This window comes from Lissotriton vulgaris, unplaced genomic scaffold (genome assembly GCF_964263255.1).
Source record: "Lissotriton vulgaris unplaced genomic scaffold, aLisVul1.2 SCAFFOLD_220, whole genome shotgun sequence".
NCBI lineage: Eukaryota > Metazoa > Chordata > Amphibia > Caudata > Salamandridae > Lissotriton > Lissotriton vulgaris.
This window is the reverse complement of record NW_028248788.1, coordinates 379,318-406,910: the sequence shown is the minus strand read 5'-3', so window position 1 is coordinate 406,910 and position 27,593 is coordinate 379,318. Positions and strand designations below refer to the sequence as shown.

General features: G+C 48.1%; 1 protein-coding gene across 3 annotated transcripts in view; it reads left to right on the top strand.

Annotated features, from left to right (window-relative positions):
- Positions 1 to 27,593, top strand: part of LOC147663817 (transcription initiation factor TFIID subunit 1-like) — a 382,030-nt gene that overhangs the window by 72,613 nt on the left and 281,824 nt on the right. For all 3 annotated transcript variants that reach the window (XM_086950182.1, XM_086950180.1, XM_086950181.1), the window contains exons 12-14: positions 16,090 to 16,197; positions 17,452 to 17,625; positions 26,980 to 27,153. In XM_086950182.1, coding sequence (XP_086806308.1) covers positions 16,090 to 16,197; positions 17,452 to 17,625; positions 26,980 to 27,153 — 456 coding nt within the window. The remainder of the gene's footprint in view (positions 1 to 16,089; positions 16,198 to 17,451; positions 17,626 to 26,979; positions 27,154 to 27,593) is intronic.

The following is a 27,593-nucleotide window of genomic DNA, read 5'->3' as shown; positions in this document are numbered from 1 at the left end:
ATTCTCGCCTCGGTGCCTATTCTAATCATGGGTCCCACTCTGCAACTCTGGGCAATAGCTATCTTAATCTCCACAACGGCCCAAACAGTGCTGGGATGCCTGGCTTCACCTTGGGGGGTGCCCAGGAGTGGACATTTCACAGGGAAAAGCCAGGAAGGGTTCCACAGCGGTATGCGTTACAGCGCCAGGACACCCCAGTTGGGGTATTAGTGCGCTTTACAAGTACAAATTACATCACGGAAAGCAGGAGCAGGATGAGGCTGCTGCAGACGATGCTGAAGAGACCTGGCGTGAGGATATGTGGTTTTCCCACGTTCCCACCAGCTGGCTGCTCACTGTCCCGCTGCTACTTGTGGGGTGGGTCCTAGCAGCCCCAGGTCAGTGACGAGATGAGGCGGTGGAAGTGGGAGGCCAGAACTGGAACTAAAGGGAAGTGAGGACATTTCAAAAGACTATCTTTGTTTTGGTGCTTAAAAGAGAAAAGGGTTATCTGAATTCATTCATCGATGGTGTGATAACCTTTAGGGCCCAGCAAATGGAAAAGGATTTTTTTTTATACAGCGCTTTGGGGAGTAGAAAGCACTCATGGCCTATTTAAATCTCTGCCTAAACAATTGCCACTCACAACTTTATTTTATACACAAACACTAAGTAGGAAACTGCAAGATCAGCCCTGAAAGAACAGAGGTGTTAGACAACAAGAATGTAAGAAATTGTAATAGAAAAGCCAATGCCAGAAAGTGTAGCTGGAAGCAAGAAAACAAATGACTGTTTTGAGAGACATTTGGTGATCAGTTTTCTAAGTATTTCAGATTAAATTAAAAAAGTGAATAGTACATGATTAAAATTCAGATAGAAAACATTATTTGTTCCATAGTTTCATGATAATCCCTTTTGGATGTGTCTTCTCAGTGAGCCTTCCTGATAGCGTATCAGTTGGTGTCCCCAATGAGTTGCTGCAGCGAGAGCTAGAGATTAGGTGCTCAGTTGTCCAAATTCTAGCTGTAGGGATTTGACTGAAACTGAGGATCCAATCGCAAAAAGAGAATGAAGAATCTTCCATTTTATTATGGGGAGAATGGGATAGGGGTCTGCCATTGGTTGATGGGGGAGCCCACTAGACTCAAAGGAATCTTGTTTTTGATGGGGAGGATCCCCCCCCCCCCGCCTCCTCCCCTCCCCCAAGGGCATGTACTCAACTCTACGCTGGCCATGACAGTTTCTCTCATGGGGCAGATGGGGCGTGTTTGCCCTTTTTTCCATTTTGTTTTGGCTATTTTTGGCATTTATATTCAAACCAGTTCACAACCGCAGCTGAGCTCAAATCTAAACCATCTACGGCTACAATTATTTCAGCACTCTCAGCCCTCTGTATTTATTGTCATAATCTAATTAAAAAAATATTTGTAAGCACGAAATATATATTAATCGGGGCTTCGGTGCTGTAGATGTAACAAGAGAGACACTTCTTCTAGATTAATGGTGTAACCTTGATGTAGGAAGCTGGCTTTTTATGTTATATATCAATAATTTGAAATACCGGGTAAAGAGTCCAGGGGTTCCTTCCTGAGTGGAGAGGGGCTTGCTCTGCAATTCCAAAGTGCTCCATGATGTGGATAGTGTGGTCAAGCAGCCTTAGGCTTAACACAGAGGAGTGCAAGACATCTGCAAATACACACAATGATGAATAACTGACAACACGACTCAAGAAGAAGATCTGCACCAATTTATAAAAATAACAAGTATCTTTATATATCTTTATGCATCAGAGATAAATTGTTCAGGTAAGTAAGTTAAAAAAAAACATATTTAATTGAACTTGTCATGGTCAAATAATATTTCCATACGATGAGACATACAACTCACAAAGTAAATATATAAGAGGGAGGGGTTACAGTCCACATCTTTTTATGTATCGTAGGATTACAAAAATAAAACAAAAACACCTGCGTCAAACAAAACTTAACTCTGCGCCTGAACTTATACATTATAGTCTTGGTTACTCATGTCTCTAATATGTGGATGTGGTGTTGATATATACTCTCTATCCCTATTGACATGCTAACACTTCATCGGTTGACCATCCTCTGTGTTGTGTGTTTTCAGGGGAATGGTCCTATATGTGGCCCACCTCATTCATATTTTGGTGTGCTTCAGTGGGCAACCACGGGCTATGAATACAGGTCATTCTAACTCCATAGCGTTTTCTATGCCCCTCTTCTACGCCAGCACACGAGGAGGACGTAGGGGTGAGTTGGGGCGATCTGGTAATGTCCCATGCTAGTACTGCAGATAGGCTTTGAAGCACCCCCGCCAAAAACTATTGAGAGTGGGACACATCCTAATTGTGTGTAGAAAGGTGCCGTCCTCTGAACGACAACAATGGCACTGAGGGCAGGCAATCTGCCCTGCCCGCCATAATCTATATTGAGTGTAATATACCCTACGCAGATACTTAAATTGAATATGGCAGGGCAGGTGCATATTGCAGCTTCACGTGGTGATTGGAGAGCCTTGGACCAGTCGTCATCTAAAAGCGCTATATCAGTGTCCCAGGAGGCTTGTAGGGTGGCAAGGGTTGTGGGGCTGTTCGTCACTAGGACTAGATACATTTTGTAGATTTTATGATCCCCCAAGTCCCTCATTAGGAGCTTGCCCTCTAGTGGGCTGAACTCTGGCAGGGCGGTTAGGGCCCTAATGTAAGAGTGTAAAGCATGTCGTAATTGTAAGTATTTGTAGAACTGGGAGTGGAGCATGGAGAACTCCTTTTGAAAGTCCTGAATTACTTTAGGGTGAGGCCCCTCATAACATCTACTATGGTTGAAACTCTGATGCGATCCCAGCCGCTGAACCCCTAAAGGTCCGCTGCCTGCGGAAGTAGGTGATTTCGCCACAGTGGGGTCTCGCGTGTAAGACTCCCCAACCTATACGGCCAAGCGTCTGCCGCCAAGTCATGATCAATGCCTGTGTTGCAGGGGGGAGGCCCTTAGGGGCAGATCGGCTATACAGGAGTAGGTATAGGACTGGTTCTCCCATAATCCACCGTTCGATCTTTTATGCAGGTTAGTCTAGGTAAGTACGTTTTGAATATAAATTCAGTTAAAAAAGTGGACACAGTGCAATTTTTGAGTTCTGCAATGTTATCCTGTAGAAGGAAGAAAATGTTCTGAAAACAGGTACAGGACATCGACTTTTAGAACCAATCTCTAGGAGTTACGGTAACTGGTGGGCAAGGTCCAAGCAACACAAGCAGTACACCACCAGCGACACGGGCGTCTGGGTGCAGGTTGCATATCCGCATTGGGAGCCCAATGTGTTTCAATGGGGATCGGTTACAGTAAAAAGAGGCTGCAGGTTTTGACTAGAAAGCTAGTTGGTTTGAACCAACGGAAGGCTCAAGGCTTGCGATGCTTGGGGACGTAGGGACACCTAGGGGACCTCCTGTCCAAGGCCCGGTAGCAACAGGTGAAGAGGTGTCTTTAGGCTTCTGGTTTCCTTACCGGGAGCAGTCGAGGGGACCTGCGTGCAATGTTGGGTAGTCCACGAGGGGTGAGACAACAATGGACTTGAGCTCTGGAGGCCTGGGGAACCTTGTGGGCACTGGTGGCCCACTTCAACTCAGGCTGAAGGTGACTGGTGCAGTGGTGGCTTTAGCGCTGTCAGGCCTGTAGGGGTGACGTACAACTATCACATGCAGCGGTAGGAGACATGTCGCGTTTTCACTTTTGTCCTCACCAAGACATGCAACCTGCAATGATAGTCTTACATGTGTTTGGCGAGGGGTCCCAATGTGTGCTGTTTCCCTTTGGGGACCATCCATACTTCCTCAGCCCCTAAGTACCAGGGGTACCATTTACTTGCGACTCCCAGAGGGTGCTAAAGGTTTTTCTAGTTGGGTAAACAATTGTAAATTTTTAGGGAAAGAACACTGGTACAGGGAACCTGGTTAGCCAGGACCCAGTGCACAGATCAAGAAAGTGTTTTTTGATTTAGCAAACAAATTCAGAAGCACAGTCAAAATTTTGTTGGATAAAAATGTGCACATTTTTTTTTTATGAATGCATAAATAAAAGTACATTGTTAGAAAAGAAATACGTCAGTCAGTGGTGATAATAAGCTCGGGCATATAAATAGAAAAAAGGCACGGCAACCTACAATAAAACTGATCCTGTACTCTCACAAATTATAAAACAGTACACTCCAGTCAAAGTTCCAAAAGACACCAGGCAAAAAGTGTGGAAGGGGTACTGCATTAAAATCCAAGTTTTCTACACAAGCCACCACAGCTTACTTGCACTAGTTGGAGGTTCATCCACCCCCACCCCCCACACTCCTCCCCCCTCCCTCCCCCCCTCCGAAAAATACAAAATCCTTGGGTGAGGACTGACACCTAACCAGTTGGTCATTTCCAAGGAGACAGTCTAGAGGGAGGTCTTTACTGACTACTACCCTTCTCCAACTAAGGGACCCGGCTGTTTGAAAAATGTAAATGTGTGTATACTTGTAAAGCGCACTATCACCTGAAAGGTATCTTGGCGCTGTATACCGCTGTGGAACCCTTCCTGGCTTTCTCTGTGAGATGCCCCCTTACTGGGCATCTCCAAGTTGAGGCCAGGCATCCTAGCGCTTTCGGGGCCGTTGTGGAGATTAAGCAAGCTATTGCCCAGAATTGCAGAGTGGGACACATGATTAGATTAGGCACCTAGGCGAGAATTATCGAGTCCGTGGACATTGCGCCTAAGACCCTGCCGCGTCGGGAATTGAACCCTGGTCCCGGGCCAGACCTCTGCCTCAGGGTCTGCTGCTCTAATCGGTGAGCCACACTTCTCCACTGTTTCTAGGATTTACTACACCCACGGTCTAACACTAACCTCCCCTGGGATAGCCCTTGCTCTTCTAGTCTCTCCTGGGATATACTGGTTTGAGAGAAGACATCTCTGATCCCAAAACAAAAAGATTGGATGCGGGCACTGAGGAAGACTGCAAAGGGCATTAAAAATTGGGTCCTAACACTGTTGAGGTAGGTCAACTCATCTGTTAGAAACGGGGTCTAGTTCGCAGTCTGTATGCACCCTATGCAAGTAGGGACCCTCACTCTAGTCAAAGTAAGTTACACAGCTAAGATAACCACTGCTCACCACCTTGGTAGCGTGGCACGAGCAGTCCGGCTTCTCTCAGAGGCTATGTATAAAGTATTTTCACACACACTGCAATAAAGTGAAAACACTACAAAAGGACTCCACACTAGTTGAGAAAAATCGCCATTATTTATATGGGTAAAACAAGAACAAAATGATAAAAATTGAACATACACAAGTAAAGATATGAATTCAGCAAGAATAGACTTAAAAATACAGTTCCTTGAAGTTTATAGCACCAACTGGGGCTATCGCGGTATTGTGAACAACACCAATCCAACAGTTTAGTAATAAGCCATTGGACAGACCTGCAAAACAGTACCTTTGGGAGTGAAGAGGCTTCTGGGATCTTGCTATGAAATCCGAAGATGAGGCGTCACCGGCGTGTGTTCCGAAAGTCAGGCGGAAGTCGTTGAGCCCTTGAAGTCATACGCACTGGGGATCGAGCTCCACAATTTCGAGGTCAGTCGCACTGACGTCAGCGGGGCCGGGGCTACGATGTCATCGTGGACGACGCGCAGTGCCCTTTACAAGCAGTGACCACAGCTTTGGTGCAGGCAGTTGCGCCGCGTCGGTGCTGAGCGCTGTCGTCATCTGGGCTGCAGTGTGAGACGGCGTGAAGTGATGTCGTCGGTGAGGTCGAAGCTGCGATGTCATTGTAATCGATGGTTCGTGCTCCTCACGAGTGTTGACCACGGCTTCGGTGCAGGTAGCGGCGTCTGGGATGGCATTGGGTTTGCTTTTCTGGAAGTTACTGCACCACCACTCAGTTGGAGGGCCCACGACTGGGTAACGCAGGACTTACGGCAGAGGAGTTGCAGTGCTGGTAACAAGATGTGGATGGCATCTTTGATATCCCGGAAGCTTCCAACAGGAGGCAAGCCCAACTCAAGCCCTTGGAGAAACTTGAAAAAGCAGGATGTAGAAAGCAAAGTCCAGTCTTTTCACTACCCATAACAGACGCAGCAGGCCAACACAGAAAAACGCACAGCAGAGTGGTAGTCCCACCTGACAGCAACACAGATCTTCTTCCTGGCAGAATGTTCTCTGCCCAGAAGTGTTCTGATTCGAGTGTGTTAGGGTCCAATACTTATACCCCTTTCTGCCTTTGAATTAGGCAAACTTCAGGAGTCTTTCCTTGACCCAGCTCCAGACACACTAGAGGGGAGTGGAGTCAGCTTTGTGTGAGGTGAAGCACAGCCCTTTTCAGGGGTCATTGATGATTCCACCCACCACTTCAGCTCAGGAAGGCCCATGAGGCTAGTGAGGGCCCATCAGGATATGCAGGGCGCACCTCTGCTCCGTTTGTGTGACGGTCTAGAGGGAATGCACAAGAGCCCAACTGTCCTAACCCAGGCGTGGATTCATCATTCATGCAGAGGCCTAGTATTGTTGAGCAAAAAAATGCCCACTTTCTAAAAGAGACATTTTCAAACTCCAAATTTAAATGCCAACGTCACCATCAGATGTATTTTTAAACTGTGAGTTCGGAGACCCCAACCTCCAAATTTCTATGAGCTCCCAAAGGGAAATTGCACTTAAAAGATATTTCAAGGCAATCCCCATGTTACCCTGCGGGAGAGATGGTCCTTCCAATAGTGAAAAACGTGATAAGCAGTTTTTCACTATTAGGACATGTAAAATACACCAGTACATGCCCTGCCTTTTAAATACACTGCACCCTGCCCGTTGGGCTGCCTTGGGCCTACCTTAGGGGTGATTTACATATAGTAAAGGGAGTGTTTGAGCTTGACAAGTGGGGTCACTTGCCAGGTCAGCATGGCAATTTAAAACTGCATGTACAGACATTGCTGTGGCAGGTATGAGATATGTTTGCAGGGTTACTCCTGTGAGTGTCATAATCAGTGCTGCAGGCCCACCAGTAGCATTTGATTTACAGTCCCTGGGCACACCTGGTGCACTCTTTTAGGAACTTACTAGTAAAACAAATATGCCAATCATGGATAACCAATCATCAATACAATTTAGACCAAGAGCATACGCACTTTATCACTGGATAGCAGAGTTCTAAAACCAACAAAAACAGGTCAGAAAAAATAGGAGGAAGAAGGGAAACAGTTTGGGGTTACTCTGTAAAAAGGACCAGGTGAACATCCCCAGACGGAATGACCTAGACAAGAGGATGTAAGGCAGAGAAGGCCCTGCAACAATCTAGCCTGTTTGCTAACTCTTCATCCCCTGACAGGTTAGGGAAAATCGCCTAGGTTTTGCTGACTCCCCTGGGCTGCTGGCTGGGGGGCTTGTGTAGGAACTGGGTATTTTGTTGAAGTCCCCTCATCGCTCACTTTTTACCTGCTTTTGAAGTGTACAAGGTCCCGGCTAACCAGGTTCCCAGTGCTAGTATTCTTTCCCTAAAAATGTACAATTGGTTATCCAATTGGCAAAACCTTTAGCACCTTCTGTAAGTCCCTAGTAAATGGTATCCTGTACCTAGGGCCTTTAATTACTAAATACGGTCACTAAGGGCAACAGCACAAATTGTGCCACCCTAAGGGACCCCTCACCAAGCACATGCAGGGCTGCCATTGGAGGCTGCGCGTCTTGGTGCAGACAAAAGTGGAAACATGTGCTTGCACACATCCCTGTGTGCCATGTCTCCTACCACTGCATGTGATAGTTGTAAGTCACCCCTACAGCAGGCCTGACAGCCCTAAAGCAGGGTGCTTAGTATTACATGTGAGAGCATACCTGCATGAGCAGGTTTATCCCTGTGCTGGTCAGTTCCCTTACTGCCAGTACAAGTGGACAGGACAGCCATTTTAGAACATGTGCTGGACACTGGTGAAAACGAGTTCCCCAGCTACATGATGGCTTCACTGAAAATAGGTTTGTTTGGTGTCGGTGCCGAATTTACCAATGCACCTTAGAGGTGCCCCCTGAAACCCTTCCAGCCTCTGGCGCCCCTACTAACTGGTTTCTTTCCGCCTGCTGCCAGAGACGCTGTTCTGACCTCCTAGGGTGACCCCTTAGCTGTCCAGAGACCCAGAACAAAAGCCTGTCCAGGAAGAGTGTGTAACACCCCGTCCCACAGGATGAGCTGCTTGTAAGAAGTGCCCTCTTTTTGCATGGTTGCCCCCACTTTTAGCCAAACTGTTGATTTACTTTGACTGAATGTGCCCTGGGTTCCTGCCAACCGGGTACCCAGGGCCTATGTAATTTCCCTAAACAGCATTGACACCAAACCCAATTGCCTCTTTTGGCCACAGGTCAGTACCTTGTAAATGGTACCATGGGCACTGTGGCCAGGGAAGACCTTTAAGGGCTGCAGCACTTCTGGTGCCACCCTTAGAGGCCCTGCGCCTCTACACACATATGCTGTCTTTGCAGGCTGCGTGTCTTGGTGCACGTTGGACTTGGCCCTTTCTCCCTAAAACCTTTCGCTTTTCCTCCTAGCCTTTTACCATGTGTGAGAAAAATACCTGCTGCGCAATAGAGTGCGCAGATTTATTTGTACTATTGTGAAGAAATGCTACTTTTAAAATGGACGCCGTGTATGTGTGTTTGTGCCGCCTGACTGTGGTGGGTTGGCGGTCTAGTGTTTGAAGTGACTAGGTGCTCTACACTTCCCCCACAGTAACAGTGAGGCTGGAACTGCCAGGGACTTTCTAGAAGCTTCCAGTCCTTTCTGGTAGGTGGGAGGAGGGGTGTATATGTAGAGCAGTAGAGATGCCATGTGCTCAGACTGAGTGTGGAGTTGATTGAGAGGGGACACTCTCCCAGGAGGTACCGCAGCAAGGGCCTGTGTGCTGGCCCCTGAGCCCATCTGTACCCCTCTGCTGTCCACAGGGCCGGTGAGAGCCGGTGCTGGAGGGAAGACTGCTATGTCAGGAGGAGTGGCACTTTATGGGAGATGACTGCTTCTAGGAGCTGCTGTCCTGTACTGATGAGTGCCCATTGTCTGCTGATCTTACCCAGCCTGGCCTGCCTGCTCTGCTGCTTTAGCCCCTTGTGAGAGCTATACTTTGACAGCCTGTATTCCCAGGAGGTAAGGAGTATGGGTACTACTTCCTTGTGTGGGACTCTGGATCCTCGCCAGCTCCCTAGCGCCTGGGAGGCACTACTTTCCTGATTGCCAGAGTAGGAGCTGACGCCTGCAGCGCAGTGCTGTCATAGCGCTATATCTCCATCCCCAAAGGGAGGAGGAGCGTGGATCCTGCAGCTGATGTCTGGTGAGGGAGTCCTCCTGCATGTTTCCCGTGCACCTCGTGAGCACTATTATTTGGAGAAACTGGGCCCTTCCTGCTGCCTAGCGCCTTGTGAGGGCTGCAGCGCTATCCAACCCCTAAGAACTTTCCTAGCTCCTCTTGAGCGCTAGACTTTGATTGCCTGCACTCCAAGAAGGTGAGGAGCGTGGGCGCTACTCCCTCGGGTGGGACCCTGGGACTGTGAGACATCTAGCGCCTTGTGAGCGCTGCATCCAGTCCCTGCCCAAGAGAAGAAGGTGCCTGGGTCCTGCAGCACTGTGCTGCCAGAGTGCTATATTCGCATTGACTGCTCTGCTTGCTGTCTAGCGCCTTGTGAAGTGCTACAACTGTTTTCCAGCCCCAGGACTCTGAGTCCTGCATCCCACGGACAGCGCTGCATTTGTTTTCCACAACTGCCCAGCAGGACAGTGGGCAGCTGCCACAGTTTGGCATTCCTCCGCATGAGAGTCTCCGGAATGGGGGCTCCAGTTGGTGCATTGTTGGGGTCACGTGGTGTGGCCTGCTGATTTCATGTGGATTGCGTCATGCTAATGATTTCATGCCCAGATGTATTTACAGAAGGTGCCCTGCCAACGTTCTGGGAAGGGCCTTTGTACAAGTATAATCTAGTTTCGGCTTATGAGGTTGTCATGCCTCCAGTTATGCTTGCAGTATTGTTTATGCAATCGGTCTTGTGCTAATACTATGCCTACACTTGCGGCTCCTAGGCCCATAGTTGTGCCTAATGCATCTATGCTGATGGCTTTGAGGCTAAGGAGGGTGCCCTGTGTCCACATGTTTATGCCTCATGCTCAGGTGTTCATGCACGCTGTGATGTATGCAGATAGAAAGCCTACTGTGTTCTATATCTAAGAGTTAGGCCTAGTGCTTCCATGCTAATAACAATGTTTTTCCTCTGAGGCTTACCTTGTTGGTGTTTTGCATAAGATGCGTATGGCTACTCGGACTTAGGCTAATGTGATGAGGAGTACAGTTCTGCGAACATATGCCTAATGCTTTCATCCTAAGGTTCTCATTCCAGGCCTCCTGTTATTGTGATTTATGCAAATGTACTCTTGCCTAATGGGTTTTCATGCCTAGTGCCTTTATGCTACTGTTGCTCACTGCTGGGGCTATGGTGGCGCATAGGGTGTTTAATGCCCAGTATTAATGTCAGGCAGTGGTATTTTCATTCTAGGCCTATCGCCAACGTGGTTTCGTGCTAATGTGATGTATAAGGGATTTATGCCTATTGTTGTCTTCTGCCTAATGTTTATGCCCGCAGGTTTCCACGCCTACTGCTAATTTGGTGTTACCAGGGATGCACCATTATGCTAATGTTCGGCCCTAATGTTCACATTGATGAGATGCCCCAGGTGCTTGTGTTGGTATGAAGTATAATGTGTTTCCTGCCTACTGATAAGGTCTAAAGGTGTTCGGGCTCATGGCGATGCCTACTGCACGTGATTTTGCCTAACGTGATGTTGCTTAGAGTTTTTACCCTAATGCTACCTTGCTGGAGTCCTGCGTAAAGTGCCTAATCTAAGGTGATTTAATGCTCCGATGGTTAAGCCTACTACTAATGAGGTTTAGGCCTATCATGAAACAGTGCCCAGTTCATGATCTTGCCAGAAGGAACTGGATGTTACACATTTATTGATGGACTTTACGTTTATTCCTCATACTGATGCTTGTACCTTGTGATGATGCTGGCAGCAGCCCGATTGGCCCTGCCTTGTAAATAGTCCCATGTGAAGTATTACCTAGTGCCGTCTGGCACAGTTTATCTGCACCTGTGATTCCCTTCTGATGTGTTTATTTTACAATACACATACTGTGTTTCACCTACCTTGGTGTGGAGTCTCTTTTTTGTAGTGTGCCTTGTGTGTCGCCTGTCGCCTGTGTGTGCTGCGTGGATGCTTTACACATTTCCTCCGCAGTTTGGCCTGCCCGCTCTGCACCACGCTACCCGTTTCTAACAGTGCAGAACAAAGTGAAGAGTCGACATGGCACACATCCCTGTGTACCATGCCTACAATCCACTGCTTTGGCATAAATCAGTCACCCCTCTAGCTGGGTGCACTATATCAGTGGTGTGAGTTTGTCATTACGAACTCCACAGCACCATAATGGCTACACTGAAAACGGAGAAGTTTGGTATCAAACATCTCAGCACATTATACCCACATTATACCCAGTGTGGGATTTAATGAAAAAATGCACACAGACGGCATCTCAGAGATGCCCCCTGAAAACGAACCCACCTATAGTATCCCGACTGAGTGGCTGCGTAGGCTGCCGTCAACAGACATGTGTCTGGACCCCTGGGTCGAGAGCCTGCTGCTCTCTGGGGCCTGAAACAATGCACATCCTGGGACGAGGTGCCAAGCCTCCTCCCCCAGGATGGGCAGGGTTCACGAAGGAGAAGCCTAAAAGGCTTTCCGCCCTTGTGAGCTTCCCCAGACCACGTGCTGCTTTCAGCAACTGGTCCCCACCGGTTCTACCCCCCACTTTGGGTGGGAGAACCGGCAGAAAAAACAAGTGAGGGAGAGAGGTGTGTCCACCTCTGCCAACTCCACCCCTCAGATGGGGGAGATGAGGTGAAGCACACCTCTGAGTCCCCACCATCCTGAGGATGGGGGCACCCAACCAACCAGGGACAGGCTCCTGCCCCCGCCCACTGGAGGGTGGCACAATAGGGGGTGTAACCACCCCAGGGAAGGGATCCATTGGTCCCTGCCCTTTACCTACCTGTAACGGCCCTAAATCTAGTATTTAGGTTGCACCCTGAACCTTGCTTCCTCAGATCCAGAAACAACAAGAAGAAAAGAAGAAGGACTGAACAGCCGTGCAGAGCTAACAAGAGTACGATGCCCACTGACTTGGCCCCGCCCTACAGGCCTGTCTCCCCTTGAACCTGCTCCTGCAAAATCCCGGTGTGTCCTGCAGCCAGCAACTTCAAAAACCCGGAGGACCTGCCTATCTTCATTTACAAAGACTGCTTCTCCAGAGAACATCGGATTTGTTCAACTACAACCTCTGGCTCCAGACGGAGACTGCGAATCCAGCCCACTCGGCACCCGCCGTCTACAGCCCGAGCTAGAGTGGACAAACACCACAAGGAGGTCACCCCAGCGATCCTGAACCGAGATCCGGCGACCCCATACCTGCCTCAAACCTCCAGCCGATGCCTGCAGTCTAAATCCAGAAGGCCCCCCTAACCGCGACCCGGATCTGGTAAGAAGATCCGACCCCAAAGGGCACCCCTGCACCCGACACCCCACGACCTTGTGTGCCCAAACCGACGGTGCCTAACCAACCCTTAACTTCCCAACTTACCTCTCGAAGTGGTGGTCGCACCCAGAAGTCCTTCGTCTCCCTGCCTGCAGTGCTTTTGCAAACCAGAGGTTCTCCATTGAAAATAACAGGGCACCAGACCTCGAAACAGCACTCTGCACCCGGCCGCCTCTGTGCCTCTGAGGGTGCACCTTTTGTGCTTCTTTGTTTCCCCATATACAATTACCTAAACCCTAGGAGCTTTGCTCCCACAACCCAGTGGCCTGCTTGCCAGCAGTCACCAACCGGAGGCCCCCTATCCCCCATTGGTTAACATTGGGTCTCAGCACTCTGCACCTGGCCGCTTTAGTGTCGCTGATGGTGTAACAAGTCAAGTCAAGTCAAGTCAAAGAATTTATAAAGCGCACTACATACCCAGAGGGTCTCAAGGCGCTAGGGGAGGGGAGGAGGATTACTTGTCGAATATCCACGTTTTAAGTTGCTTTCTGAATGCTAGGTGGTTCTGGGTAAGGCGAAGGTGAGTGGGGAGTGAGTTCCATGTTTTAGCAGCCAGGTATGAGAAGGATCTGCCTCCCATGGTGGTCTTGTTGATGCGAGGTACAGTGGCGAGGGCTTGGCTGGACGAGCGTAGTTGGCGGGAGGGGGTGTAGAAGGACAGTCGTGAGTTGAGGGATTCTGGTCCGATGTCGTAGAGTGATTTGTGTGCGTGGGTTAGCAGTCGGAAAGTGATCCTCTTATTGACGGGTAGCCAGTGGAGGTCTTTCAGGTGGCCAGAGATGTGTTCGTTGCGCGGGATGTCTAATATGATCCTGGCTGATGCGTTTTGGATTCGTTGTAGTTTCTTCTGGAGTTTAGCGGTAGTACCTGCGTAGAGGGTGTTTCCGTAGTCCAGTCGGCTCGTGACCAGAGCATGGGTGACTGTTTTTCTGGTTTCGGTGGGGATCCAGCGAAATGTTTTTTTGAGCATGCGGAGAATGTTGAAGCAGGATGAGGATACGGCGCTGACTTGTTTGTTCATTGAGAGTGAAGAATCCAGGATAACGCCCAGGTTCCGTGCGTGGTCTGTCGGGATGGGTGCTTTTCCAAGGGCTTCCGGCCACCAAGAGTCGTCCCATGCAGATGGGGACGTGCCTGAGTTTCATCCATTCGGCAACTTCTTTCATTCCTTCGTGTAGGTTAGTTTTGGCGGTGCTGGGGTCATTGGTGAGAGAAAGGATCAGTTGAGTGTCATCCGCGTAAGAGATGATGTTGAGGTTGTGTTGGCGGGCGATGGCTGCGAGGGGGCTCATGTATACGTTGAAGAGGGTGGGACTGAGTGAAGATCCTTGTGGTACGCCACAGATGACTTCAGTGGCCTCGGACTTGAATGGTGGAAGGCGGACTCTCTGAGTTCTTCCGGTGAGGAACGAGGTGATCCATTCAAGTGCTTTTCCTTGTATTCCGATGTTTCTGAGGCGCTGTAGAAGGGTGCTATGACAGACTGTGTCAAAGGCTGCGGAGAGGTCGAGGAGGATGAGGGCGACTGTGTCTCCATTGTCCAGTAGAGTTCGAGTGTCGTCTGTTGCTGCGATGAGGGCGGTCTCCGTGCTGTGTTTTGCTCGGAAGCCAGATTGAGAGGAGTCGAGGGATTTGTTGGCTTCGAGGAAAGCGGCGAGCTGGTTGTTGACAGCTTTCTCGATTACTTTGGCCGGGAATGGAAGGAGCGAAATGGGGCGGTAATTTTTGAGTTCGGTGGGGTCCGCTGTGGGTTTTTTCAGAAGGGCGGTGAGTTCAGCGTGTTTCCAGCTTTCCGGGAAGGTGGCGGAATTGAAGGAGCAGTTGATGACGTCTCGGAGGTGAGGTGCTATGACGGAGTCTGCTTTGTTGAAGATGTGGTGAGGACATGGGTCTGTGGGAGATCCTGAGTGGATGGAGTTCATCAGGCGGATGGTGTCCTCAGTGGAGATTGGGTTCCAGTCGTTAAGGGTTTTCAGGGGGGGAGAGTGTTCTTCATATGGATGGGTGGGTTGGTCTCCAGGTTGGTTGTCGAAGCTGTTGTGGATGTCAGCAATTTTGTTGTGGAAGAATGAGGCTAGGGAGTCGCAGAGGGCTTGAGAGGGGGTGATGTCGTTGGAATTGGCCGAGGGATTGGTAAATTCCTTGACGATGTTGAAAAGTTCCTTGCTGTTGTGGGCGTTGTTGTCAAGTCGATCCTTGAATGCTGTTTTCTTGGCTTTTCGGATTAGTTGGTGGTGTGTGCGGGTGGCGTTTTTGAAGGCATCCTTGGTGCTGGTGGTTGGGTGCATCACTGACCCTGGGGGACCCCTGAATCTAACCCAGAACCTTAACTCCCACAGTTGATAACTTACCTTTGAACCGATAACCTGTTTTTCCTCCAAAGGATAACATTGGCAATTTTCTTCCAAAAAGTTTCCAAGTTTGGAGTTTTGAAATCTAAAAAATATTCTTGAAAAATCGCACGAATAACCAAAACATATTTACTTACCTGTTTGCAGGAAATGTCCTAGTGCTGAATCTAGGTATCCAGCACGTAGTTAGAAAAGTAACATGCAAAGTAAATTACCTGTAATTTACTGATAAAGCCTATTCATTTCAATGTACTTTATTTGCTAAGTATTGCAACCCACTGCATCCCCTGTAAATCAAACAAAGTACAATTCCTATTGCATTTTCAAACTGTTCTACATTCAGCAACTTATTACTGTAAAGTATTTAATGCTTACCTGTGCTAGGCTTGCTTGGTTCTAAAAATAAAACAACTATATCTTTTGATGCAAAACAATTGGCCTAGAGTTCAGTTCTTGAGTGTGTGAGACCATTTGTGACAACAAATGCTTTACACTGTCCTCTGGTACTGCCTTACTGCTCGACCAAGCTACCACTTTAGAGAGTAAGGTCACACCTGGCTTTAACCTCTGTTATACCTCTGGGGTTTGTGGTCTCTATACACACTGTGCCTTACTGTGGTCCAGTATATATAGAGCCACTTTCCTACAGGTACACCTTGTGTAGTAGATTATGTGTGCTGCACCCTGTGTCGTGTGTTGTTTAAGGTGCACTTTGTGTAGTAGATTGTGTGGGTCTACACACTCCATAAGATGGTCTGTACCAGATGCATGTGCACTTATTTTATTTATTAACAATAGCCTAGATCCCGCAATAGCGAGCGGATTTGAAAACTTGTCTTCATTGCTGTTGTTTTCTTCGTACTAAAAGTGAACTTTTTGATACATGTTATTCCAGTTAAATGCCAATTTCAGACTGAAGGACATAAATACCAAGGTATAAAAAGACTGCTGCAGCAGCAGTGTCTACTGATACTCGAATGGCCCTTTGCACTCCGCACGAGGCAGAGGATATGTTGGAGAAACCAGAGCGAGTACCCATAGCTTGAATCGATTCCACATCCGGGCATAGCTTTTATTGTGCTTGTGCTCTTTTTCCCTCAGAATATGTCTCAGCCGGAGGTGAAGGACCCCTGGAACTTATCCAATGATGAGTTTTACTATCCGAAGCAGCAGGGCCTGCGGGGAACATTTGGAGGAAACATCATTCAGGTACGGTGAGAAGAGATGTGCGATTAAGGAGCTGTCGCGAAGATGGGGTGGGTCTGGGTGAAAGGGAGAGTGCATCTCGCTGCCCTCCAGACAAGCACATGTGGCTGGAGGCATCTGTATGCTACTCTGTGCTTGGAAGGGGCTGTATGATGGAAGCCCTGTAGCTGAAGTACATCTGTGTCTGTGTACGTGTGAGAGTGTATGTGAAGATGGGGCTGCATGCTATGAAAGTTGTACCTGGAATCATGGGGTGCTTTACTTATTGATTCACACAGCGAGGATGTAGATTAAATGATAAAGAATGTCCATATAGCACCTGGGTACAGGGCTTTTACCATATAGAGCTATACACATTTAGTTCCTCTCACAAGTTCTCTAATAGATACTTACTGCGATTTCCTGGTAATCCTGCATTTAATCACTGCATGACCCATTATCGGATGAACCCTTTCACCAATAAACCGCTGTGTTTGTTCACAATGGCCTGCACTGCGCTTGCTCTAATGTGACTCGAAACCTTTGAATTGTACTTTTATATATTTGAGTGGCTTAAAAGCTGCCCCGCCAGTAGCCGGGCCCGCTCCTGGGATGGCTTCTTTTCGTATATTCACTGGTTGATTAGCCTTCTTTCGCACCATGCTGGTTTCCAGATTGTGCTTTCTGGTTGTTTGACATTACTTCCCAAGACTGGGGTCTGTTGCTCCTGAGTGAATATTTTTAGTGTATTCACTGGTCGCTCCTATGGAGTAGACTTCTGTCACTCTTGGGTGATTCCACATAGTATATGATGCATGTCTCTCCTAAAGACTGGGAGACAGTGATAGTGTCTGTCCTTGCACTCTCTGTAACAGTTCATGCTTAGACACAGTAACTTTCCTGCGCCAGGTTTTAACCAGACATTCTGAAACTGCAAAGGATCCCACAATGGACATAGGAGCACTTTTCATACTCGTCGGGGTATGAAACACCATTAAGTGGTAGAGACAGTACAATGCAAAGATATCCATTCATTCTTCTAACCAGTGGAGGTGTTCTTGATGCACGTCTCTGAGAATTTCCACCACTGAGCATTGGTTGATAGTTGTGTGTGTGTAGGGGTGGGGGAGTGTGTGTGCATGTACATGCTTGCATGCCGTGCCATTTGTTTGTGAGACAGAAGCCACATAATCTAATTTCACGTCATCTGTCCCACCAGTAGGATGTGTACTTGTGCATGTGCAGATATGTACTTTTATCCACCCTCCTGTTTTACAGCACTCTATTCCAGCAGTGGAGTTGCGTCAGCCCTTCTTCCAGACCCACATGGGCCCGATGAAGCTACGACAGTTCCACCGGCCCAACCTGAAGAAGTATTCCTTCGGCACGCTGTCCATCCCTGGGCCTCACTCGGTGCAGCCGCTCCTCAAGCACATTAAAAAGAAAGCAAAGGTAAGTACTTTCCACCCTACAGTGACCGCAGGATTGTCCCCTCATGTATCCCTTCATTCTCTATTTAGAATGAGCTTTTTAGGTCTGGCCTGGAGACAGCTTTAGATGTATCACCAGTGTAACATAATCAAAATAGTCCATAAATAAAAAAAAGGTGAATGTATACATACATTCAGACATACATTTAGCCCTCTTCCTCCGTTGGCCTGATCAGCTGGCATTCACATTTTGCTTCTGATCACCACAGCACACAACATGGGGCAGTGGTTAAGTCACTTCATTTATTGGTCGTCTTGTACTGTGAATGGCGACATTTTGCCTGACTGCATTGGAGAGTCAGCCTAAAGGGATGTACACTTCAGTACCAGGTCTGGTAGCCCAATACTTTACTTTGCCAATGCTTTATCGTCCCCAGTCTTTACTTTTTATTTTAAAGTTATATTTCTGTGTTTAAAATATATCTTCAGAATATAATAATTAAAAAACAATAGAATCTTGTTTGCTCAAATAAGAATATTTTCCTAAAATATGCATTAAAACTGTGTGACAAGGAAAGCCTCTATGGCTTGGAAAGCATGCCCCCTGCTCTACGTAACACTCAAGATCTAATAGTATACAAGTAAAACGTGAAAACATATCTTTTCGCCTAGATGGACTTTCTCACCCTTTGCTAGGCAGTGCGCCGGGACACTCGTGAGTATCCGAGCGTGTTACAAATTTAAATAACCTATTCCTGAACCTCTTCCAAGCACACACGTCTGCTACGAAGCAACTGTACTCTTATAGTACAAGTATGTACAATGCCTACTATTTTTCTAAATTAAATAATTTGATTGTAGATGTATGGCTTTTGTGTTAGGCAGTTGTTTTACCTTTTTGTTTTGTAACACATCTGCAATAAAAAATAAAACAAAACTGTTTATAATCACACCAACATGCGAAGGCCAGACCTATTAGCTTATCCACTGCTTGTTTCTTTTCCTATCTCCTCCTAAGCTCTCTGAAGAAAATGTTATTCTATACATAGTCCGCCTCTCTTGAAAGTTTGGGGTAGTTTTCTCATCGGATTCCTGCTGTCTTCCTGTTTCCTAGTACGAGCAGCCTTTCATCCTGTACATCCCCCTCACTATGTGTTTCTAGGAGAAGGAGTGTTGAGATTGTCCAAGAGTGTGACCGCCGAGATGTCAACACTTGTTAGAGTCCAGAACGTAGCAAGTCGTTGCATTGAGAACAGCGCACAGACTGTCCCTGAATAGTTTTACAGCTGCTGGAAATAAATACTTTTTCAGGAGAGATGAGGATTGAGCTCAGTAGGTTACAATGCAAAATCCTTCTCATGCTGGATCAGCTCACAATGTCACTCTTCCCACCAATGTCCTCTCTAGGATTACACTCGATAGTCTACATCATCCAATGCTCGATTTGCTTTTCCTTGTACACTTCATGGCATTTTCTGCCAAGGCTCTGCTTTCTGCCTATTTTCCCTCAGGGCTCTGCTTTCTGCCTATTTTCCCTCAGGGCTCTGCTTTCTGCCTGTTTTCCCTCAGGGCTCTGCTTTCTCTCTGCTGTCCCTCTGCGCCCTTGTGAGAAAGTGCCATCTTTCTTGCATGATATGCCCCCACTTTTTGCTGAATTGCTGATGTGCTTTGACTGAGTGTGCCCTGGGTTCCTGCCACCCAGGTACCCAGGCCTGTGTTCCTTCACTAAAACTGTGTTGAAACTAAAACCCAATTGGCATCTCTGATCACCTGTCAGCCCCTGGTAAATTGTACCCTAGGTACCCAGGGCATGGTGACCAGAGAAGACCCCTAAGGGCTGCAGCACGTATTGTGCCACCCTTAGGGGCTTTGTACCCTGACACCCACACACTGCCACTGAGTGTCTTGGTGCAGAACAAAACAAAGAGTCGACATGGCACACATCACTGTGTACAGACGAGATCTGGGAACACCCAGGTCTGTGAGACGCTCAACTGTGTCTCTAAGGTTTCTAGGTGATCAATACATTTACATCCAAATCAACAATGATTTGTAGTCAAATCCTAACATGAAAAGAAATGATATCCTATTGTGTTTTATCGCAGTGCCTACCAGATGAACTGAGAATATATATTGGATACGTCAAAAGAAGAAAACTGTATATGTTTGATGACAATATTTTTACCCCTGAAGAAGGGTCTATTTATGACCCGAAATGCATTGGGATTTGTTGTTGTTTTTTTTTAAATTGGGAGCATTTTTGAACATGTGAATATTGTTACTTATGATTTCACCACCATGTTTATCTTTAATTGAGTTCTTAGGATCAGAACAATTCAATGTGTGTTTGTATAATTTTGAATACAAAAATGTTGGCGTTAAAAAGGAGTACTTGTGTTATTATTTGACTACAAATCATTATTAATTTGGATGTAAATGTATTGATCACCTAGAAACCTTAGGGACACAGTTGAGAGTCTCACAGACCTGGGTGTTCCCAGATCTCGTCTGTGCATATGCAGTGAGGGGCTTGGGCATTCCCTAGTAAGGCAGCTCACTTACTTAGATAAAAGTAGATCGAAGATTTTTGAAATAGAGTTTAAGGATTGGTGTGCAGATCTACACACACACAGAGCACACATCCCTGTGTGCCATGCCCACAAACCCACTGCCCTGGCATACCTCAGTCACCCCTCTAGCTGGGTGCCCTATGCCAGTGGTGTGTACCCAGGGCCATTCCTGGGCACTGTAGTGCAGTGATGCCATTAAGAGTATATGGTGCTGGGAGGTTGTCACTACGCACTCCCCAGCACTATAATGGCTACACTGAAGACTGACAAGTTTGATATTAAACGCCTTAGCACATTAAACCCACACTGATGCCAGTGTGGGATTTAATGTAAAATGCACTACAGAGTGCCTCTTAGAGATGCCCCCTGAAACCTAACCTACAATCCACGTCTTGTCTGAGAGGCTGCCTAGGATGCCACACAGCAGACCTGTTGCTGGACCCCTGGGTAGGAGAGCCCCTGCTCTCCTGGGCCTGTAACACTGCACATCCTGGGCGAAGTGCTAGGTCTCCTCCCCCCAGGATGGACAAGGGGAAGATTCAAAGGCCTGCCGCCTCTGTAAGCTGCTCCAGACCACTTGCTGTACTCAGCAACTGGCCCCCAACAGTTCTAGTCCCCACTCTGACGGGAAGACTGGCGGGAAACCCTATGTCAGGAAAGGGGGTGTGTCAGCCTGTGCCAACTCCACCTCTCGGTGGGAGAGGCGAGGTGAAGCACAACTCCGGGCTCCAGCCATCTTGAGGATGGGGAGCCCTACCCAATCAGAGATAGGTTCCTGCCCCCCTCCCACAAGAGGAGCAGGATAGGGGTGTACTCACCCCAGGACTGGGGCCTATTGGTCTCTGCCCTTCCCCTACATGTAACACCCCTAAATTTAGTATTTAGGGGCACCCTAAACCTTCCTTCCTCAGATCCTGATTTCGAAACAAGAAAGAAGACCAAGAAGAAGAAGACTCGCCGTGCAGCAGCTAACAAAAGGACGACACCAACTGACTTGGCCCCAGCCCTACAGGCCTCTTGATCCTCCAACCTGCTCCTGCTAAATCCCGGCGTCTCCTGCGGACATCAACCTTGAGAACCCGAGAGGACCTGCCTGCCTTGACCCTCTTAGAGACTGGGACTCCGATGAGCAATGGCTCTGGTCGAACAGCAATACCCCTGGTGTCAGCCAGGAACCGCGAATCCTGCACACTCCGCACTCGCCGAGCCGGCCTATTCCTGAGTGAACAAAGACCCTGAGGACGTCCCCCCGGCGATTCTGACCTGGAATGTAGTGCCCAAGGACCCTCCTCGACGACCCCGACGATGCCTGCAGCCTCAGAACCAGCGGCCCCTCCACCCGTGACCAGCAGAGGGTAAGATTTCCCGACGTCAAAAGACACCCGGCGCCCTCCGGCCCCCTGTGCCCAACTCTGGGGTGCCTACCTATCCTCCAAGATCCCAACTTACCCCTCGAAGTGTTGGCCATTCCTGAAGGTCCACCGTCCCCAGCCTGCAGCCTTTGTCCACTTTCCAAAATCTCCATTGAATAACATTAAGCACCCGACGGCTCAAAAGCACCCTGCACCCAGCCGCCCGAGTGCCCCTGGCACTGCAACCTTTGTCCTAACCTACTTCCCCATTTGCCCTGAGCAAGTGACCAGGAGCCCAGCTCCCACAGCCGCGTGGCCTGCTTGCCAGCAGCCACCAACCGAAGGCCCCCTGCCTCTCATTGGATAACATTGGGCCTAACTACCTCTGCACCCGGCTGCCCCTGTGCCGCTGAGGGTGTACCAACTGTACCTACCTGACTCTGGGAGACCCCTGAGTCTATGCCCAGAACCTTAACTCTGTCAGTCGAGTACTTACCTAAAAGCTGATAACTCACTTTTCTTCCATAGGCTAACATTGATTGGTTTCACTTGGAAATTCTTCTAAGTGTGGAGTTTTGGAACTTTAAAATATTCACCTAAAATCAGCCGAACAACGAATTCCGATTTACTCACCTGTTATTAGGAGAGACCTCAGTGCTGCATCTTTTAGCCTAGCACTGACCCTGAAAAGTAATTTTAACCTTACTTACCAGTAACTTGAATTTATTTCCATAGGATATCATTGCCTGCTTTTTGCTGAAAAAATTTCTGTGTCGATTTTTGAAAATCGTGCCAACGATAAAAACGTAATTACTTGCTGGTTTTAGATAGATGTCTCAGTGCTGAACCTAGGAGCCCAGCACTAGATTACAAAAGTAACGCAATCATACTTTACCTACAAACTGAATTTCCTTTCATAGGTTATCATTGGTAATTTCACCTGGAAAGGTTTCTGTCAACTTTTAAAATACAATAATATTACTTAAAAATCACTACTGTAACCAAAACGCTTTTACTTCACTGTTGACAGCTCATTGCCCGGGACTGAATCTAGGATCCAGTCCTGTGGTTAGAAAAGTAATCTACAAGTAACTAATTGCATTTAACTAGAAATTCTCATTGAGCTCAATGTTGCATTGTGTTTGAAATTGTGTTGCCTATTGCAACAAACTGTAACTATTGTAATCAAAGAGTCTATTGCCTATTTGAAAAGTATTTAACTACAGTAACTCATCCTGAGAAAGTATATTTTGATATCTGTTGGTTCTAAAATAAAACAACTATATCTTTTGATATAAAAACAATTGGCCTGGAGTTCAGTTCTTGAGTGTGTGAGACCGTTTGCTGACTGAGTGTGTACAACAAATGCTTTACACTGTCCTCTGATACTGCCTTACTGCTCGACCAAGCTACCACTTTAGAGAGTAAGGTTCTATCTAACTTTAGCCTCTGTCAAACATCTGTGGACTCCATACACACTGTACCTTACTTTGGTCCAGTATATACAGAGCCACTTTCTTACAGCCCTGACCCCCCTCCCTCTAGGACCTTCTCCCTCAGGTTCTTCTCATGGCCTTTGCTCCCAGCTCATCTATTTGTGTTGGCTCTTCCTCCTGCTCATCCATCTTTCTGGGGTTTGCTTCCTGCCCATTGGTCCCTTTTGCTCTGCTCTTTAATGGGCTCTGTCCCTTACCTATTCGTCCATATGGGCTCTACTTCTTGCCCATTCACCCTCATTAGCTATGCTTCTTTCCCACCCTGCTGTTAGGCTGTGATCCAGGACATCTGTCCCCATGAGCTCTGCCCACCTTGCTTTTGTAAAGTGACCCTTTTTGCAAAGTTACCCCCCACTTTGTGCCTGATATCAAATGCGCTTTGACTGCGGGTGCACTGGGTCCCTGCCAGTCAGATTCCCATTTCCTGTGTTCTTTCCCAAAACTGTTACTTTGTTTCCACAACTGGCATGCCTCTGCCCCACATGTTAGTTCCTTATAAAAGGTACCAGTGATACCAAGGGCCTTGTACCCAGAGAGGGTCTCCTATGGGCTGCAGCATGTATGGTGCCACCATTAGAGACCCCTCACCAAACACACTCACACACACACTGCCTTTGCAGACTTTGTGTTTTGGTGCAGACAAAAACTAGGAGTCGACATGGCACACTTCCTGTGTGCCATGCCCACAACCTCTGCCTCTGCCATAGGTAAGTCACCCCTCTAGCAGGCCTCTCAGCTCTAAGGCAGAGTGCACCATACCACGGGTGAGGGCATAGCTGCCTGAGCAATTTGCCCCTACAGTTTCTAAGTCTATTCTTTGACTTTGTAATTGCAGTGAAGCCATATTGAATACATGGGCTCGGAGTTTGTCATAACGAGCTCCACAGCTCTGTGATGACTTTACTAAAGACTGACAAGTTTGGTATCAAACTTCTAAGCATAATAAACGCACAGTGATGCCAGTGCTGGATTTATTTCAATATGCACTCAGAGGGCATCTTAGAGAAACCCCTGAAAAACAACTAACTCCTTCATGTTAAGCTGACAAGTCTACACCAGCCTGCCACACGCAGACAAGTTTCTGACCTCCAGAAGTGAGAGCCTTGTGCTCTCGTGGGTCGGGAACAAAGCCTGCTTGGGATAGAGGTGTTTCTGACCTACACCCAAGCAGGAATAGCATTCAGGGCAGTGAGCATTAAAGGCTTCCTTCCCTTTGTTACGCTGACCAGGACCTGCAGCTATTGGAGATGGCTGCCTGCCGGACCAAGCTCCACTGTTGGTGGCAAGGTCTGCGGGGTAATTAGTAGACAGGAGGGGTGTGTTCCCCCTGCTACCAGACTACCCCTGAAGTGATCTGGACTTAGGTGGCCCCTCCTTGAAAAATCCTCAGTCTTGAATGGAATAATTTTAGCCAATCAGTTTATGGTATGCCCCTTCCCCAAAGGAAGAAGACATACAAAGGGTGTAGTCACCTTAAAGGCAAGCAGCCCATTGGCTATCATCTGCCAGCACCTATAATACCCCTACATTCAGTATTATGGGGCACCCCTGAATCTTGATCCTCAGATTTCTGTGAACTGAGAAGAAAATGTAGAAGATGCCGTGCAGCCGAGCCTGTAGACGACTAATGATTTGGCCCCAGCCCTAACAGTTTATCTCCTGCTCGAAGACCCTGTTAAGAAGACGAACCTGTCCTGTGACCAGCGACTTCAGAACCAGCAGAAGACTGCGCACTCTTCAACAAAGACCAGATCTCTAGAGAACAAGAGCCCTGTCTGGAAGAACTCAACTACAAGGACCCCGGATCCAAGTCAGAGTGGCTCACCTGTCCAATTAAGTCTCTCCAGCGATCCTGACCTTGAATCCAGTGTCGTTTAACCTCTCCTGGACTCCACAAAGATGCCTGCTGCATCATCCAGAAGGGTCTGTCTCACCACGACTGGCTCCAGCAAAGAAAATCTGACACCAAAGGGCAGCCCTGCATCCTCAGCCCCATGACTTTGGGGAGCCCAGCCGATGGTGCCCAGCCCTCGTTCGACATCTCAACTTACATGCCCATCAGGTGGTCCCCTTCTTCCAGCCTCCTTGTCCGAGCCCGCAGCCTCTTTGTGTGAGCGAGATTCTCCATTGAGAAGCATTGGGCGCCCAATGCTGATTTGCACCCTACACCCGGCCGCCTTTGTTCTGCTAGTGGTGTAAGATTGGAGGACTTGTGGCCCCCGTGCTCGCTTTAACCCCCAGGACCTGTGCCCAGAAACCGCAGGTTCTTACCTGCAAAACCCACCTCTGGTGGGTGCCCTCAGTCTGCATTGACTTACATTGGGCCCAGTGACTTCTGCACCTGGCCACCCCAGTGCTGCTGGTGGGGCAGTACCTACCTTGGTCCCACCCTTGCCCAATATTGGTCCAAACCCCCGAAGACTGGAAGTGCAAGGCTAGTACCTGTAACTGCATATCAATGCTTTCATTTCATAGGATTGCATTGCATTTTCTGCCTTTTACACTTCGGGCATCATTAGGAGTCTGCCCCCCATCCTCCCGGTTAAAGGGACTGCCTGCCATAAGGGCCGGGGTCCCGTGGGGGCAATTAGGATGCGCCCGCCACAGTGGCGGGCGCATCCCGTATTTTTAACATTGTGGCGGGCGGTGCTGAAAGCACCGCCCGCCGCAATGCTAAAAATACATGTTGTGCTTTTCAAAGCACAATGTGACAAGCACCGTGCGGTGCCTGCCACGTTGTTCTTCGAAAGGCAGGGGGTACCATAGGTACCTCCCACACCCCCCCCCCCAGAGTCCATGGGGGCCCGCAACGGGCCCCCCAAGCAGACTCAGCATGCCTTTCCGTGGCGGCAATGCCGCCACAGAAAGGCATTCAAATAGCACATTCTAATATGGCTGGCGGTGTCTGAAAGACACCGCCACCATATTGAACCCTTTTCCGCCCGGTCGACATGTCGACCGGGCGGAAAAGCGGCGGACGGTCTTTCCGTCCGCCGCGGACCCCCCAGCCATTATAATATGGCGGGGGGTCTTTGCTACAGGGATTGCGGGTGGATTTCCCCCGCTGGACCAACGGTAACTACCGCCGGCCCGGCGGGGGAATCCGCCCGCCATCCTAATGGGGCCCTAAATGTCTATCTTCCACATTTGCTGAGTTTGGTACTGTTTGATTGTCATTACCAAAGTATTTCTAATACTACTGTAAAATATTTGAATGCCTTTACAAACCAATATCTACTGCATTTGAAAAGTATTACCACTCTTGAAACTGTTACTTGCCTGCAACTAAGTTTCTCTTGGCTCTAAAAATAAAAAAACAAAGTAGTACCTTTTTATACAAAACAATTGGTCTTGGATTTAGTCTTTGAGCTTGTGTAATCATTTCATGCCTGGGTGTGTACAACAAATGCTTAAAACAGCCCTCTGATAAGCCTAACTGCTCGACCACACTGCAACAAAGAGAGCTTTTAGGGTTATCTCTATTTAAACCTCTGTAAGCCTCTGGGAATCAACTGTACTCCTCACACTATACCTTACTTTGGTATAGCATACTCAGAGCCAGGTTCCTACACTTGCAGTTTGGCACTTGTCCCTGTCCTCCATCTTTCTTGACTTGGGTCCCTGCCCACCCCCTCTCTTGGCTTTGCTCCTTGCTCTTCCTCCCGCCCTTCTGTGATCCATCTCACCCTCCATCTCTATTCCAAATCCCTAGCCACCCTCTCCGCCCTGTGTTTGCCTTCCTCTCCCTCCCTAGTGATCTCTGCTTCCTAACCACCCTCCCTCCGGGTCCATGCTGCCTGCCCAGCTCCCTCCAGGTCTTTACTCTGTTGAGCTCCGTCCTGGACTCTGGTCTCGGGTCTCTGTTCATCCTCAAGTGGTATTTTGTGACCTAAAGTACCTCAGTTCTAGTATCGCTTGTTGCCTATTTGCTTATTTCCTGATTTGTGTCCTTTTGCAGATGAGAGAGCAAGAGCGCCAGGCTTCTGGTGGAGGTGAGATGTTCTTCATGCGAACGCCACAAGATCTCACTGGCAAAGATGGTGATTTGATCCTGGCTGAGTACAGTGAGGAGAATGCTCCTCTGATGATGCAGGTTGGCATGGCAACCAAGATCAAGAACTATTACAAGCGTGTAAGTACTCTTCTAGTCATGTATCCAAGCTCTAAGCGGAACAGGGATCTTTATTCCAAGCTGCTACCTTATGAAATGTCTTGGTTTATGTTCCTTCCTGCCACGTGCTTGTGTGTTTTACTGCAGGAATGTTGTATTTCTAGCTGTGATGTAATGTAGACTGGATAGAGTGAAGATACCAGGGGCTGGCAGTTCGGGAAGCTACGAGCGGGCTGGAGGTTACAGGACCTGCACTGAATAAAAGAAGATTGTATTTACACTGGGCTTTGTGTAAATTACTAGTTACCCTACCTCTCACACAGCCATTTGTAGCTTTCAGTTTTCTCCATCCTTAGATTTTTTATCAAATCACATGCCTGGAAATGTTCTGTTATCTACTGGGAATTATTGGCACATGAATAACATAACATTGTAAATCAGATCCCTTTAATAGGCCATCC